Genomic DNA, 17,640 nt, shown 5'->3' on the forward strand with positions numbered 1-17,640 from the left:
TACCCGGACATAGACTGGCTGCATATGTGTTCCAGTCATGACAAAGTAGCAAAGTTTCTAGATATTCTAAATGACTATTCCCTAGACCAGTTGGTCATGGAACCGACCAGAGGGACGGCAACCCTGGACTTAATCCTCAGTGGGGACCGGGACCTGGTGCGAGATGTAAGTGTTGTTGAACCGATTGGGAGCAGTGACCACAGTGCTATTAAATTAAACATACATGTAACTGGCCAATTGCCAAGAAAATCCAACACGGTCACATTTGACTTCAAAAGAGGAAACTTCACAAAAATGAGGGGATTGGTAATAAGAAAGCTGAAAAACAAAGTCCAGAGGGTCACATCACTCGAAAATGCTTGGAAGTTGTTTCAAAACACTATATTAGAAGCTCAACTGGAGTGCATACCGCAGATCAGAAAAGGTACCGCCAGGGCCAAGAAGATGCCAGCATGGTTAACGAGCAAAGTCAAGGAAGCTCTTAGAGGCAAAAAGTCTTCCTTCAGAAAATGGAAGTCTTGTCCGAATGAAGAAAATAAAAAAGAACACAAACTCTGGCAAAAGAAATGCAAGAAGACAATAAGGGATGCTAAAAAAGAATTTGAGGAGCACATTGCTAAGAACATAAAAACCAACAACAAAAAATTCTATAAATACATTCAAAGCAGGAGACCATCTAGGGAGACAATTGGACCCTTGGATGATAAGGGAGTCAAAGGTGTACTAAAGAACGATAAGGAGATTGCAGAGAAGCTAAATGAATTCTTTGCATCTGTCTTCACAGTGGAAGATATAGGGCAGATCCCTGAACCTGAACTAACATTTGCAGAAAGGGATTCTGAGGAACTAAGACAAATAGTGGTAACGAGAGAGGAAGTTCTAGGCTTAATGGACAATATAAAAACTGACAAATCACCGGGCCCGGATGGCATCCACCCGAGAGTTCTCAAAGAACTCAAAGGTGAAATTGCTGATCTGCTAACTAAAATATGTAACTTGTCCCTCGGGTCCTCCTCCGTGCCTGAGGACTGGAAAGTGGCAAATGTAATGCCAATCTTCAAAAAGGGATCCAGAGGGGATCCCGGAAATTACAGGCCAGTTAGCTTAACTTCTGTCCCTGGAAAACTGGTAGAAAGTATTATTAAAGCTAGATTAACTAAGCACATAGAAGAACAAGCCTTGCTAAAGCAGAGCCAGCATGGCCTCTGCAAGGGAAAGTCGTGTCTCAGTAACCTATTAGAATTCTTTGAGAGTGTCAACAAGCATATAGATAGAGGTGATCCAGTGGACATAGTGTACTTAGACTTTCAAAAAGCGTTTGACAAGGTACCTCACCAAAGACTTCTGAGGAAGCTTAGCAGTCATGGAATAAGAGGAGAGGTCCTCTTGTGGATAAGGAATTGGTTAAGAAGCAGAAAGCAGAGAGTAGGAATAAATGGACAGTTCTCCCAATGGAGGGCTGTAGAAAATGGAGTCCCTCAAGGATCGGTATTGGGACCTGTACTTTTCAACTTGTTCATTAATGACCTAGAATTAGGAGTGAGCAGTGAAGTGGCCAAGTTTGCTGACGACACTAAATTGTTCAGGGTTGTTAAAACAAAAAGGGATTGCGAAGAGCTCCAAAAAGACCTCTCCATGGGCGGAAAAATGGCAAATGCAATTCAATATAAACAAGTGTAAAATTATGCATATTGGAGCAAAAAATCTGAATTTCACATATACGCTCATGGGGTCTGAACTGGCGGTGACCGACCAGGAGAGAGACCTCGGGGTTGTAGTGGACAGCACGATGAAAATGTCGACCCAGTGTGCGGCAGCTGTGAAAAAGGCAAATTCCATGCTAGCAATAATTAGGAAAGGTATTGAAAATAAAACAGCCGATATCATAATGCCGTTGTATAAATCTATGGTGCGGCCGCATTTGGAATACTGTGTACAGTTCTGGTCGCCTCATCTCAAAAAGGATATTATAGAGTTGGAAAAGGTTCAGAAGAGGGCAACCAGAATGATCAAGGGGATGGAGCGACTCCCTTACGAGGAAAGGTTGCAGTATTTGGGGCTTTTCAGTTTAGAGAAAAGGCGGGTCAGAGGAGACATGATAGAAGTGTATAAAATTATGCATGGCATTGAGAAAGTGGATAGAGAAAAGTTCTTCTCCCTCTCTCATAATACTAGAACTCGTGGACATTCAAAGAAGCTGAATGTTGGAAGATTCAGGACAGACAAAAGGAAGTACTTCTTTACTCAGCGCATAGTTAAACTATGGAATTTGCTCCCACAAGATGCAGTAATGGCCACCAGCTTGGATGGCTTTAAAAGAAGATTAGACAAATTCATGGAGGACAGGGCTATCAATGGCTACTAGCCGTGATGGCTGTGCTTTGCCACCCTAGTCAGAGGCAGCATGCTCCTGAAAACCAGTTGCCGGAAGCCTCAGGAGGGGAGAGTGTTTTTGCACTCGGGTCCTGCTTGCGGGCTTCCCCCAGGCACCTGGTTGGCCACTGTGAGAACAGGATGCTGGACTAGATGGGCCACTGGCCTGATCCAGCAGGCTCTTCTTATGTTCTTATGTTCTTATGTTCTTACACAAATCACTCAGAGAGAATTGAGAGTTCAAAATGTAAAACAAGAGAAAAAAATCCAGACCCCTGTTGGACTTTTTTCTGTCAGTGGTCTCATAATTTGTTGAAATTAATTAAAAATCAGCCAGGTTCGTAGAGTACCTGTAATCCTATTAATGAACTTGCCCAATACTTTGACCTTCATCTTCTGCAGTTTAAAAGTTTAAAAAATGCATGGCTGATTTTTAATTTAAGAAATTTAACTTTGAAGTCTATTATAACATTGGGCATGCTTAGTAAGAACCAACTGTCAGTGTTCTAAAAGCCAGACTCACAGTTGCTTGGCTAATCAGGGGCCACACACAGGCCAGACATTGATTCTACTTTAAACAGTCATGGTTTCTCCCAAAGAATCCTTGGAAGTCTAGTTAGTGAAGGGTGCTGAGAGGAGACTCCTTTTCCCCTGACAGAGCTCCAGTGGCCAGAGTGGTTTAACAGTCAGCCCCTCTTCTGGGGAATGCAATTCAGTGAGGGGAATAGGGCATCTCCTAGCAACTCTTAGCACCCTTCACAAATTACACTTTCCAGGATTCTTTGGAGAAAGTCTTGACTGTTTAAAGTGAAATAAATCCAATAGATGTGGATGTGGCCAGAGACAGCTTTGGTTTAAATTTGGGTGGGAGACTACAAGTGCCTGCTATAGAATAAAAATGTGGGGGAAACCCTGAAAGACAATGGTACTGTTCTCAATGTTTTCCTTTTGGAAAGGAAAGGGGCTTTCCCTCTGCCCAGTGCCCACCCACCCAATTGCCTCCCCTCCCCATTCATCCTCCTCCTTCCCCACTCCCTGCCCCTCCCCCAAGTCAGTTTCCCTAAGCATGATTGTACAGGAGTAAATTGAACTCAAAAAGCATACAAATGATCAAACCTGCCCACTCCTCCTCCTCTTTACTCCCTCTTGCTCCTTCCCTCCCCCTTCCTTTGCCTTCCTGTCCCCTTTCCAATTCCCTCCCCCCTCCTTCCCCTCCCTTCCTTCTTGCCTCTCCATGGTCTGTTTTACCTATTCTAAGCATGATTGCCCAGGAGTAAATCCCATGGAACTCAATAAGCATGCAAATGATCATACCTACCTTTCCCTTCCCCATCTCTCCTCTCCTTCCACCCTCCTCTCCCTTCCTCCTCCCTTTGCAAAATGCAAACACAATTTGGGTTGGTCTTTCAGAGTCCAATCTACTTCCTGTGTAGCTTAGAAGAATTTGGTAACATGTACCTCTGAGCATATTGTGAGTGGTGGCAACACCTCCAATCAGCCCAAATAGCAGAAACAAGACGTGCTGTGCTGATCTTGTTTTAGCAGGGAGGAAGCAACAATATTAAGACAGTTGATATAGTTCAGATAGTCACTTTAAATAAGTTTATTTACTTTGCAATTTTAGTGAAGTTTCCTATAGTAAACATTATCTTTTGGTTCTGTTTCTATGAATATATGAAGTACACTTTAAATATGTTTGATTTAGTGAATTTTCCTACAGTAAATCATTTTCTTTTGCTTCTGTTTCTGTGAATATGTGAAGTACAGCAACACTTTGCAAAATTAATACTAAAAAAACTCCAAAAACAAATGTGGAATAATAGCACTGACTATTCTGCAGTGGACCTCAGGAGTGTCTCAGTTTGCACAAGATAAAACAGTGGGAGGTGAAATATATTCTAGCAAACTTCTAGGTTTGCGCTATGTTTTTAATTGACCATGCCCACCTTTCCTTAAGTGACGTAGTTTCATAGCAGACTGAAAACATGCATCTTGGGCAGGCCACTTTTGTTTTTCCAACAACTAGATTCATTGCTTAAGTAGCAACATATTGTAATCAGTCTGATTTTACATCAAACTACAGTTTCAGATTCAACTGTTAATACACTGAAAATAGAAATAGAACATAACCTCCAATTTGAAACAGAAAGGGCTGTCTTCACCTTCATGTCACTAACCAATAAAAAGGCTTTGAAATTAATAAAAATAAATTTGACACAGATTTCTAGGATGAATAATGAAAGAAATATAATTTTCTAGGTTAGATTCTCTGTAGAAATGAAGCCCCACTTACCTGCGTAGCATGGATAAGCGGGGCATAGTTGCGAGGAGGGAGCGATGCTGCCGCGGCCATCTTCGTTAAGGGCAACGTCGTGTGTCGCAGAGTTATGTGTGCGTGACATGTGGCAGGGAGGGGAGGGGCCATGGGCCTATTTAAGGCCAGGCTGCCCATCCTACCTCCTCTTTCAACGAGCGATGAGAGGACGACCAGGGACATAGCAGAGAAAGCTGCAGGACAGTCGGCGTTGGTTGGGCCTATTAGGCCTAATTGGTTACCCCCAGAGGGGTTTTTGGGAGCCCCAACAGCTGTGGGTGGTAGCGTTCCGGCGTGGCTGCGACTGGGGCAGGCCTCGTAAAGGGGCCTGACCAGTGGCCCTCGTAGTGGGGCCTAGCAGCGGCACGTCCAATACCCCCCCCACCTAGCAGTTGTGGAGGGGTTGACTGAGGCTTTTTATTGAGCAGCGCGACATTAGTGCTGCTGCTGGTTAAAAGAAAGACACAGGAAGTTTAAAAATAAATGAGACTATACTGGATATACAAACAAAATTAAATATAGTCATGCTAATACACTGGTTAAAGACAGACTCATGCACATAAAGGGAAATTAAAAATAAATCAGAATAAAAGGGACGAACAAAAGAAATTGTATCTAATCCTTCTAGTTTAAGTTCCCTCTGAGCACTCTCCCCTCAACAGGTTCAGCTTAGCCCCCCCTGATGATATACACAGGTTGGTTCTTTATTATATTATTACAGGGTGGATGCATGATGTGATGGCAGATGACTTTGGGACGGGCTCCTACCCACTTTGTCCCAGCTTGGTTCAGTGCAGACATCTCCGCATGTGGTGGTCATTCCCAAATCAGTATTTGAGGCAAGGCCCTCAGGTGGCGGGCATGTGCAGACATGCAGTTCAGGATGCAACGATGGCCTCGGTTACTTAAGGGCATGGCCCTCAGTTTGGCATGCATATGCGGACATGCAGTTCAGGAGGCAACGGAAGGGCATGGCCCTCAGTTTGGCAGGCATGTGCGGACATGCAGTTCAGGAGGCAACGGAAGGGCATGGCCCTCAGTTTGGCAGGCATGTGCGGACATGCAGTTCAGGAGGCAACGGAAGGGCATGGCCCTCAGTTTGGCAGGCATGTGCGGACATGCAGTTCAGGAGGCAACGGAAGGGCATGGCCCTCAGTTTGGCAGGCATGTGCGGACATGCAGTTCAGGAGGCAACGGAAGGGCATGGCCCTCAGTTTGGCAGGCATGTGCGGACATGCAGTTCAGGAGGCAACGGAAGGGCATGGCCCTCAGTTTGGCAGGCATGTGCGGACATGCAGTTCAGGAGGCAACGGAAGGGCATGGCCCTCAGTTTGGCAGGCATGTGCGGACATGCAGTTCAGGAGGCAATGGAAGGGCATGGCCCTCAGTTTGGCAGGCATATGCGGACATGCAGTTCAGGAGGCAATGGAAGGGCATGGCCCTCACTTTGGCAGGCATGTGCGGACATGCAGTTCAGGAGGCAACGATGGCCTCGGTTATTTAAAGGCATGGCCCTCAGTTTGGCAGGCATGTGCGGACATGCAGTTCAGGAGGCAACTATGGCCTCGGTTACTTAAGGGCATGGCCCTCAGTTGCAACGAAAGGGCGTGGCCCTCAGTTTGGCAGGCATGCATGGCATGCAGTTAATAAGGCAATGTCGGCCTTGGGTACGTCTGCTTTGGTCAGACATATTCCCGCAAAGGGTTTGGCGTGGTGTCTGGAGCCCAATAGGGATGGACCAAGTGCGAAAGGTCAACCGGCAAATTCGGTTGGCTATTCTGGGGCAGGGGGGGTTGGCTATTTCACACTCTGCATTCTGCATTGGATGGTGAACTGTACAGGGCCGATGGCGTTCACCTGTCTGACGCAGGTAACGTCTTTTTGGCAGACTCGCAGAGGTGTCTGCGAGAGGTGCTTCTCGGCAGTGGGTAAAAGGGGACTAAATAGAGATTTGTCCCCTTTTTGTGGCGGGAAGGTGTGGAAAGGGAAATAGGTAAGGACAGCTCGGTGGCCCCCTTAGGCACCTTTGGAGGTGATTGGAGGTTCCAGAGGCCTGTCTGTCAGAGCTTTGCGGCTTGAGGGCAGGATATGGGCTGCTCTTGGGGCCAACTTAACTCATCCACCCGAGGGTTGTGCGGCCCCGGGGGGTGGTGACCTGAGAAGGCCCCCCTACTCACCTACTGGGTGTGGCTGGCAGAAGGGGTAAGCAGATGGGGCTTGCCCTTGTCCCAAGCAGGGGTTGGTCGCCCATGAGCTGTATGGCAAGATGCTTGCTTATAGATAGTTCCGCACCTAGGTTTCCCTCTGCAGGTCACTTTAAAAGGTGTTTTTGTATAGTTTAATAAAGTGGCCCTTGTTCAACCCAAGCTGATGTGTCCTTGTCTTATTTCGCCCCTTCACTCGCAAACAGTAGTAACACAGGAAAGACGCAAAATAAGACCAACAAACATACAAAAATATAATTATCTTTGGAGATGACAGGTGTTGCCATCAGTCACTGTATGCTCAGAGGCACGTTACCAAATTCTTCCAAGCTACACAGGAAGTGGTTTGGACTGTGAACGACCAACTCAAATTGTGTTTGCAGTTTTACAAATGTGTAGGACAGTACAGTATCTCAGAGAGGAGGTCAGGTCTCCTGCTCCCCTACTGCATTCATTGTAGCTGCCCAATTTCCCTACTTTTTCAAGTTTGATAGAAAAATATTATTTTATTATTATTATTATTTTTCCCCCTCCTTTCAGCCAAAGGCCCTCAGGGCGGCTTACCAAGAAAAATAAACACAGGTATAAAAATACAATATAAAAATACAATACAAGCAATACAATTTACAAAAATTAAATTAAATAACAAATAACATTATAATAACAAATAAAATTAAATAGCAAATAACATTACTTTCTAATAAATACTGCACTTTATGTAGTAAACTAGCACAGTAGGACTAAGCTAAACCTTTCTCTCTACTACACTAGTTTTTTTTTAACACACAATCTTACTGCAGTTTGAAGTAGTGCTGCCTCTCAACTCCACCAATTTTCTCTACCAGCTTTATAACTAAAAGAACAGTCTCAAGTTCCTGAAGGTAAGCACTTTCTTTATCAACCATGCTATTCCTACGCTGCCCCCCCCCAGTCCCATATCTCACTTTCCATGTGTTTCTTCCTCTTAGTTCTAGGTGTTTTGGGTCGGACCAATTGTTGATGGTGCGATGGGCAGCTTCTTGTATGACTTCATCCTCTTCCCCCGGATGTGCAGTGTCGGAGCGCTTGTCTGTCCTCAAAGGTGACTGGCCAGCCGCATGCCAAGTGGTAGAGAGTAGAATGGCACAGAAGTGGGACCATATGAGGAACAGATATGACCACTTTATGCACTGGATTGCCCTGCCACATATAATGAGCATTTTAACATCTTGACATCCCTTCTCCTCCTTCCAAAAGTGTGACTAGTAGAATCATCTGCTCTCCGCCAAGTATGTTCTGCTCCCAATAAATTCTTTACATAGGAGATCTTTTCTCTCAGTCACTGATGCCACTGCAGTCACTAACACAAATATCTGTTGGCTATAGGTATGTTCTTAAACCACAAGGTGTGTTTTTTTGCCTATTAGCAAATTTTGATTTATTTTAATATGATGCTTTTTGACAAGAGACCTCAAAGTTCTTCAGTTAAGTAAAATAAAGCATCATAAAAATATACCAGTACAAATACATTAGCAGCCGTCAACCTCCTTTTCCTTTAAAAAAAAATCCTGGATTGCAGAAGACCTGACTATTTCTTTGAAGCAATTTTACCCCATTCTCCAACCAAAAAATGCTCACAGAGTGGCATACAGATATCAGTAGGAAGGTCCTTGCTTTCAGGCTTATAATCTAAGTGACACAATAGAAAATGGATCAGAAAGAAGCAAAGTTCCAAAACTCGCCATGATGGGCTTCTTGTATCCCAGCTTTCCTAGAAGTGACTGCAATGAAGCCAGAGGTTGTTGGCTTTACAAAGTGCAGCCTCAGCCATATGGGGCCATTCTGGAATCCGCCAGCGTCTCATTTCTCCAGCCATGACAAGAAAGGCTCAGGGTGGCCCAGATGGCACCTCCCCCCCCCATAGATATGCCTCTGCTGTTTTTCATTACAAGGACATTCATTCCAATGGCTTCAGGGTGGGCAGATGGGGGAAGTTGTAAAATAAAAACTTACTTAGTTTAAAAAAAAAGAAAAAGAAAAAAATGCCATAGAAGGGACCTACCAAACTTCCTTGGGAGATAATTTCACAAGGCATTTTTCACAACCAAAAGAACTCTGTTTCTTACCTCAGATGATGGTGTAACGGCTATCAGTATCTGTCCAGGGGATCATAGCTCACATGGACAGCGATATGGGAGGTGTTCACTTAAATTTCACAGACTTAAGCTGTTTAGGATTTTGAAGGTTAAAAGCCAATGCTGGAAGTCTGGCAACCAATGCAATTTGCAGCATTATACGATCTTTGTAGCTAGTACAGATAAGGTGTACCGCTGCATTCTGGACAGGCTAGAATTTCCACGTAAGAGTGCTTGCAGTCTAGTAAAGCCTCCTTCTGCCACTCAAAGCTTCAGAGCTCAAAGCTTGTCTATGTCATGCTGTTTTGCTGAAGTGTCCAGATTGCCTCCAAAGCTCCGTGTAACTGTGTGGCTGATCTTTTGTGCTTTCTCCAGGTCAAACTTTGAAAGACATATTGGAGCTTGTCTCTCCTGCTGCTTTTCCAAGACACTGGAGGAGCACTTCCAATGCATTGCACAACACAGACTACTATACTGGGCAGCAGGAGGCAGAGAGAAAGGTCCTATTGCCACACATTTTGGCTGGCTACCAAGTCCAGCAAAATTTTGTGGTCTACTGTGGAGGAGAAATATCTTTGCCATCACCACAATCTCGGAACGGGCCATCATTTGCTCTATGCAATATTTGAGTTTTACCTCCACTTATGATCTAGCTGTTGTCAAACTGCCTCATTGCCCATACTTTTCCAATTACACAAGGAGCAGTTAGAGGCCTGAATAGGAAAAGGTGACTAGAAATTACTACTCAAGTGAGAGAGGTATTCTCTCAAGGAGCTCAAGGCACAGTACCTCCCTTTTTATTCTCTCACACACAAAAAAACCCCTATCAGGTAAGCTAGGCAGAGGATAGGCATTGAGCTTCATAGCAGAGAGATTTCAACCTAAATCTCTCTAGTACGATGCTTGTAGCAGTTACACAAAACTGGTTCTACTGACAAGGCTTGAAAACAGTATCTGAAATCTACCTCTATCACCTCTATCTGAAATCCACTATTTCCATTAGGGTCAGAAAATATAGTCTCTTCTACATCAAGCCTTAACGATGATAAAAGGAATCACTGTGAATAAGGTGGGCACTGCAAGGTATGACATCAACTGAGGTTTAGGCTAATTTTCTTTTGGACCTCTATGGGGGGAAATGTCTGTCTTGTGGATATGACTCATATAAGCTAAGGCTCTAATCCTGCCACCTGTGTGCTTGAAGAGCAGAATTGCAGTGTGGTTCCCAGAGCCACAGTTAAAGATTTGTCACCTCAAACTGCTTCCATGCCTTTCTCTGAATAGTCTGTGCACAACTGGGGGAAACGTATATCAGGATACTTGAAGAAAAGATCCAGGAAGGCCATGGTCTATAGGTATGACGGAGTCTCATACCTTGTAAGAGCAGTGATACAGCAGGAGCAAAAGCAGCTGAGCATTCACAATGGATGTATAAGGGTGCAGGATTTTGGTCTGTGTATTACTTTTATTGGAATATGTTTCAGCTTTAGGTTAGTTCCTTTTAATATACCAAACTTTCACCTTATTAGTAAGCTATAAGATTGGAAGATAAATGGCAAAGGACAATCTGCAAAACATTCACTTTCAGAACTACCTTTATTTAGATGATGAAATCCAAATTTAGCTTGTAGATACTTTTAGTTCTCCCCAAATTACAAGTCTCAGAGCTTATCATGTAAACATTGCTTCTCTATCAAATTGCATACAAAAATGTATAAGCCAGAGAGAACATTTGTACAGTATATTTTAATTAGTTCAATAACATATCACTTAAAACTGATTAGTTGGCAGATAACAATGCATAACTTTTCCAATATATATTACTACAAAATGGAACAAAAAAATCAGTTTGTTTTTTTTAAAAACCCTCAAAACTTGAGATAATTCAGTTTAACTGAATTGATTGGAAGTTAAAACTTTCCAAAAGCCATTCAGGACTCAAGCACTTACAATGAGAGAAAGAGGATCAATCACTTTGATAAAAACCACAAACAGGGTTTAATTTTCCCCCCCGACCTCATTGAAATTCAAGTAGCATTAAACTCAGAAGTTTTGCTGATTGCCACTATATACAGGAATCTGAAGGTCAAATTAGCAGAGATGGTGGTAAAATCCATCACCAGATCTCCTCTTGTTTAAAGGTAAATGGAGAGGCAGAGCCCTTCTTCAGACTGAGGCTACAGAATTGTACAAGGTCAATTTCCCCCCCATGCTGTATTCCCAGTCTAAATGGCTTCCCTCTTCTGAGCTGCTATTGATCCTGGTGACATTCACAGGTATAAAAATCTATGATCATGAATCTCCCACTGCCCCATTTAGCTGTGCTGCCTCAAGACACAAACCAACTAAAAACAGATTTCTAGTTAGGTATTTGTATATTACTGGAGATTCAAATCAGAGAGGACTGGAGAGCCAAGTTTGCAGTGAAACAGCTTTACCTATTAATTTTGTCCATATACTTTAAACTTCAACTACTTAGCGCTTGCATAAATTAAGGTGCAAATCTTAGTGAATTTCTAATGTGTTCCAAAGTCTTATCTTCTAAAGGTACGCACAAACATACAGGCTATCATTAACAACCCTTCTTGTTAGATGAGGCTTTGCCAAGTTTGCCAATAGCCAGTATCAGGTTCTTATATGAAAACATGAAGAGAAGGATACTCTTCTTATGCAAAACTGAAACTGCAGAATTAATCCAAAAAGTTTCAGAAAGATTACACCAGAACAAGATTTTAACCTCCAGTAAACTGATTATTAGATGTGAACTATACAGAGAGTGAGTAGAGTAAGCAGATAAACCCTTCTACTGGTTTATGAAAAGAAATCAGTGGGACGGTGAGTGCCATCTCAAAGATGAGAAGCACTGTAATATTTCATTTAGATTAGAGATACAGATTGAAAGTGAAAGCTGTTGAAAGTAATTATTGATTTGTTCCAGTAAATTAACTTGATCCTAGAAAGTTGTGAGTAAAGGTGAAGCTAAAATTGGAGTGTGACAACTTGTACCCTGCTCACAAGCACCTTTGTGAGGCCTTAAAGGGGTGCAGCTGAATGATCTTGCAAGACTCTACATGTGAGCGAAAGCCTGCCCTGCTTGATCAATAGGTCATTACTGCACCAACCTATGTAATAACACCTGGAGGTAAAGAGAAAAGTAGTAAGCACCATATAATAAGTTGCCTACAGCTTGATCAAGTATTGGCAAGTTACATCACTGCAACAAATTCAAATTAATCATACTACACAAGCTGAGGGAAAAGCACTCTTGGGTTAAAATGCATTTTGTGATAAAGCAGGTTATAAAGATGGACACATAATTTAATGAACAGCTTCACAATGAGACATGACTGGAAACTTTACTGCATAATTTAGCATATCACGAGGCTTTTATTGCTCCCCAGATGATTAGGCAAAGGATGGTGGCTCCTACAACAAGTGCAACAACGAGAATACATATTTTCTTGCGGGACTTGCGCTGTAGAGAAGCAAGAGAAGAGGAGATTGTTAGTGTAAAAATTTCAGAGCTGAATAGCTGAAAGTGTACCATCAACTGATGACTTATCACCCTAGTTCTCAACAATGGCACGGTAAACTGCTTGCAAGTTTCAGACTTCAGGTAGGGATCCCTTGAATATTGCTCTTCCATCTGAAGCAAATTCCTTCCATGTAAAAATGTAAATTTAAAAACCCCCAAACCCTGGGAATGATACCTGCCATCACTTGATCAGGCCCAAAATCAGGAGCTCCAAGTGATAGACATGTGATGTCTGCTGGAGGGAACTGCTTCCTGTACTTGCTGCTCCAAGCAAGGAGATACACATACTGACAGCATTCCTTAAAACTGCTTGCCAGCTACTCTCAGTCTTGAGGGAAGGAGACTGTACAAACACAATTGCTGGGGAGGTGATAGAGGAAAAGAGTGGGCATGACCAGACAGAAGGGCTGTTTAGCATGCCTCCAAGCAAGAAAATCTCACCACTACATTAGCTCAATAGAATGAGATGATTCACATGTTCAACGGAGAGCCAGAATGACATGCAAGTACAAGTTAGCTCAAAATTGCCAGAGACAGTTCAATCTTAACCACATCTACTCAGAAGTAGGTCCTCCTGAATTCAATGGGGCTTAATCCCAGGTAAGTGGGGTTAGGAACACAGCCTTCATCTCTGTTTAGAGACTGAAAAGGTTAAAGGCACTCGTGCCTTTAAGGTCTGAAATATCTCAACTAATGGGGAAGCTTATTAAAATCTGTGATATTTAAAGCTCTCTGTAACTTTTTAAACTACACATGGCCATTCGTCCCCCTCTATAAAACATAATCTTACTACTGGGTAATTAGAAAAAAATGGGTTTGACAAGTACAACTTTTACACTGTGCTCATGTCATTTTTATAAATATGAATCATGCTATGGAATAGTCTGTCCCATACATATGAGAGTACACCTCTTAAAAGCCACTTGCTTTCCATTTAGTGCAGTGTATTAAACAGGTCCATGATCATTACTGTTAACAAACATGTTCACCTTTATCCACAAGCCAGGCAAATGATCTTTGCATTCATCCCAGTAAGTATCTTGGTGCTAATCACATATAACAGTGAAGTTTAATCAAATAAAATGGAGTTTGTACTTCTAGGTAAGTGAGCTTAGGATCATAACAGAAATAGCAGGCTCCAGTTATTTTTGAATTTCACTGATTTAAAATAGGTGGGATCAATCTATTGGCAGGACAACATTTAAAGTGAACAAGAACTGCTAGTCCTTGAAGCTGCCAGTTTTCTCAAGCAAGCAGCTGGCTTCATTTAGCAATACTGTTTCTTGCATTGGGTAAGCAATAGAATCCAATCGTTCTATTGTATAAATGGATGAGCTTTTGATCCAGCAGATGCCTCTGCTAACTATGGGGAGATGGTTTTTTTACCAGTTCCCTCCTGACCCTGCAGCTTTCTACATCTCCTGAAAATCCACCATGGAAGTCCCCCAACCCTCTGAAACAGAGTGGAAGGAAGAGGGAAATTGGTTAAATCTGCCACACACACCCAAGGTAAGAGTCACATTTGTTGCTGTACCTACATTGGCCTCTGCTCTCATCCATCTCTTGACCATCAGGAAATGCAACCCTTAAGCTAATAACAGATCCCCACCACAGTCCTACATTATCAGGTATGCAGCTTGGGGGTGCTTTTAGGTCTGGCTTTATCTTCAGAGGTCCAAGTGGCACCTGTGGATCAAACTGCATTTTCCCAATTTAGCTATCCATGAAAAGTTGCAACTGTTATTCTAGTGCTTGCTGCAGTTATTCATCTTCTGGTTACAGCAAAGCAAGCTTAACATAATGCACTCTACATGAAGCTGCCTTTGAATGAGGTGGCATTTGAATGAGGTGGTGAATGAGCTTCTAGTGTTTCAAAGTGCTGTTTTTGATTTAAAATCCTAGAACATCTGAAGGACCATATTCTCTCAAATTAATCTCTCTGGATCCCTCCACTTTTTGAGATGAGGCTCCTGGTGATTAAAGATGGGGTCTTTTTGTTCAGTGCCACAGATCTGCAATCCACACCTCTGGAACCAAGATGTCTGCTTGTAGTTTGGCATTCTGGCACCATGCCAAGATATTCCTGTTCATGCATGATTTTGGAGGATGCACAGTTGTTCTTTAACTCCCCCTGATAGCCCTCTGTTATTAACAATACAACACTAACAGTTTGTTTTCAAATATAATTGTAAATTGCTCTGTAATTTCTCTTATAAGAAGTAGGTTATTAAAAATGATGCAAAATATGGACTAGAGAAGGAGAGAGACATCTGAACCTCACATTTCTGGCCTCTCAATAAGTCTAAGACCAAAAGCTTCCATTTTTAATACAAGTGATGGAAAGTTTCCAATGTGATCTAGCTTCTTGTGCTTCTATTTACCTGGTAGTCTGCTGCTCTGGACAATTGCTGATTTGCTTGCTGAACATGGACTTCAGCTGTTTCTACATTGGCTTCTATGCTATCTTTGGTGAGAAAAATAAACCATTAAGCCTTTCATTTGAAGCCAGAGTATAAATCTGAGTTACAAATGCACATTGCTCTGGAATCTTACATCTTTAGCCCTGTTATGTGACCATGACACAGGAAAGATTTGGAAGGCAATCCCAAGCACACTTATTTGAAAGAATGTTCAGTTGAAACAAACACAGGGCTAATAATGTCTAATACAACTTAACACACATACACTCCTGACAATGTCAACACTGTCACATCACAGCATACCCGTGATGTGGAGTTTGGCTGGCATATGAAGGGCCTTTATGCCTCTACTAATGTATGTGTGCAGAGCCTCTTTACCTGCCAGCCAAATGCACAGATAGTGGAAGTGGCTGCAACATGCATCAGCAGCAAAGGTCAGGGTCGGCCCTTGCAGACCTATGATCCACCCTACACTCTTTTGTCCCAACATGGGAGGAAGAAATTGGCTGAGCCTCCGTAGGAGGACTCTACAATGAAAATTCTTTCATTCCAGCCAGTGGCAGTCAACCACAAATCACAGGCAGGGACATTCACATTGTATTGATAGCGGAACACAAGGAAAGCTGAATTTCACATTAAAGTGGGTAACTTGGGAGGGGGGGGATCAATAGAGGTGCCATTTTCAGTGGCAGCCCTCTCTACATTTTTTTAAGTGTGCAATTCTATACCTGCTAAATGTGTTTAGGCTTTCTCTCCCCAACTAGTACATTTCACCCAAACATTCAGGGAATGAAAATTTAAGTCATTTCCTCAAGGTATGATCATAACTAACTTATGAAAACAGACTGTAACTGGACAAAAAATAATGCAATTAAGAGCACTGTGGTGGCAGCTGAATACTACAGTGCTCACACCCCCTCTCTGTGTGCATGCAATTTTTTAAAAAGAAAAATGTAAGTAACTACACAACTCTTCCCTGAGACTCATGGATAGAACTGTAAGCTTTATACTTTAAAATAAGTTTTTCCTATGCCACTGGTTCCCCCCCACTTTTAACTCTTCATTCTGAATATACTATGAACATATTCCTAGGAGGGGACAGCTCCTTTGAAAACTAAAAAATTGTTAAGAACAATGTAAGTTGTAATACAAGATTCTAACTTGAAATATACTTTTTCCACAACAAAACAGAGCACCCCTTACGCACATTTCATATCATATCTCTTTTAGCGTGAAATATAAAACAGCTACGTGTCAGCTGATAAAATCCAGAAGGTAAATGAGAATACTCAGATCCTTCACAAATTAAATTTCATTTAACCAGTTTATTGAGAAGCACCTAACTCTAGATTTTCTCCAATTACTACAAGATTTGTACAAGCTAATGTAATCCAACTATTGTGCACAAATGTTGTGCAAACGTTTTTTAAAAAAAGCTCTCCCAGAACACACATTTTGCTTACCTATTACATCTCCTTGTTCATGAATCATCATACCCAGATCTTTAAATATTTCATTGATATCCAGAATGTCTGCCTGTCAACACAGAAGACATGTATTTTATACAACCCTCAGCAGCACTTAGCCCACTTGCAAGAATCTAGTACCAGAAGTTTGCATTAAAAGAATGGAGAAAAGAGACAGGACAAATGGCAGTGGAAACAGATGGTTTGACTAAAAAACCACAAAATAGTAAGAAGCACACACACGTCCTAGAATTCACCCATGCTACTTCCAACATATTTGAAAAACAAATTGGATACCATGTGTTTGCAAATGGAACTTACTAGCTGATAGGACAAAAATGGAGGCAGATGGTTTTAATTAGCTAGGACACAACCAAAGCAGTTAACATCTCATTAATTCCAGATAAGCTACACATGGTGTCAATGAGACACCAAAGTGCTCAACTTGCATGACCCGTGCCCTTTTAAAGACACAACCCAATCTCTCAGTTTTAGCTGGAGAGGGCACAGGCATAATTCTTCAACTGAAATCAAGTGGAGCTAGATTGTGCCATTTAGCAAAGTAAATGGTAAGATTTTTCACAATCTTTATAGTTTCACTTCATTTATCGTTTAGTTAGAACACTGAAGTTATGAAATATATACTTTGGCAAGCATGGTTCATTACATGGTGGTGTGAGATAGGACCTTCTCTGTGGTGTCCCCATTTGTAGAACTCTCTTTCTATGGAGATAAGGCTGTCCCCTTCACTGATGGATTTTAGATGACAGCTTAACACACATATGCTCATATAGGCATTTGGGGGAAGTCTGTGAATTAATATGGCCATTTTAGATACTGCTGCTGATTGTTTTTATTGGCTAAGCATAACTTTGATGATGTTTAAATTAACTGTTTTATGGTTTTATTATGTGTTCACTGCTCTAGGATTTTTCAGGATGAGAGGTGGTTTATAAATGTAAATAAATAAAAATCTTCTCTTTGGGTGACAGAAAAATCAGGAAGAACATTAATGATGTCTCTGAAGGACCTCTGTGGACATACTGAAATTCCAGCCTTCAGTTTTCATCCAGAAATTAGGGAAGCCAGAAAGGTAGCGATGAGGAAAAGTTATTGTGATAATACAGCAAGGCACATGGGAGGCTGCTGAGTCAGACCATTGGTTTATCTAGCTCAGCATTATTTATTTATTATTTTTATATATCCTGCCCTTC

General features: G+C 42.1%; 1 protein-coding gene across 1 annotated transcript in view; it reads right to left on the bottom strand.

Annotated features, from left to right (window-relative positions):
• Positions 1 to 10,582: 10,582 nt before the first annotated feature.
• The window catches only part of STX7 (syntaxin 7), a 42,657-nt gene continuing 35,599 nt past the window's right edge, over positions 10,583 to 17,640 (bottom strand). Inside the window, exons 8-10 of the mRNA XM_061623860.1 lie at positions 16,424 to 16,496; positions 14,922 to 15,004; positions 10,583 to 12,480 (exon numbers count right to left, since the gene is read on the bottom strand). Of these exons, the coding sequence (XP_061479844.1) occupies positions 12,382 to 12,480; positions 14,922 to 15,004; positions 16,424 to 16,496 (255 nt within the window). The 3' untranslated portion in view covers positions 10,583 to 12,381. The remainder of the gene's footprint in view (positions 12,481 to 14,921; positions 15,005 to 16,423; positions 16,497 to 17,640) is intronic.

This window comes from Rhineura floridana, chromosome 4, assembly GCF_030035675.1.
Source record: "Rhineura floridana isolate rRhiFlo1 chromosome 4, rRhiFlo1.hap2, whole genome shotgun sequence".
Lineage (NCBI taxonomy): Eukaryota > Metazoa > Chordata > Lepidosauria > Squamata > Rhineuridae > Rhineura > Rhineura floridana.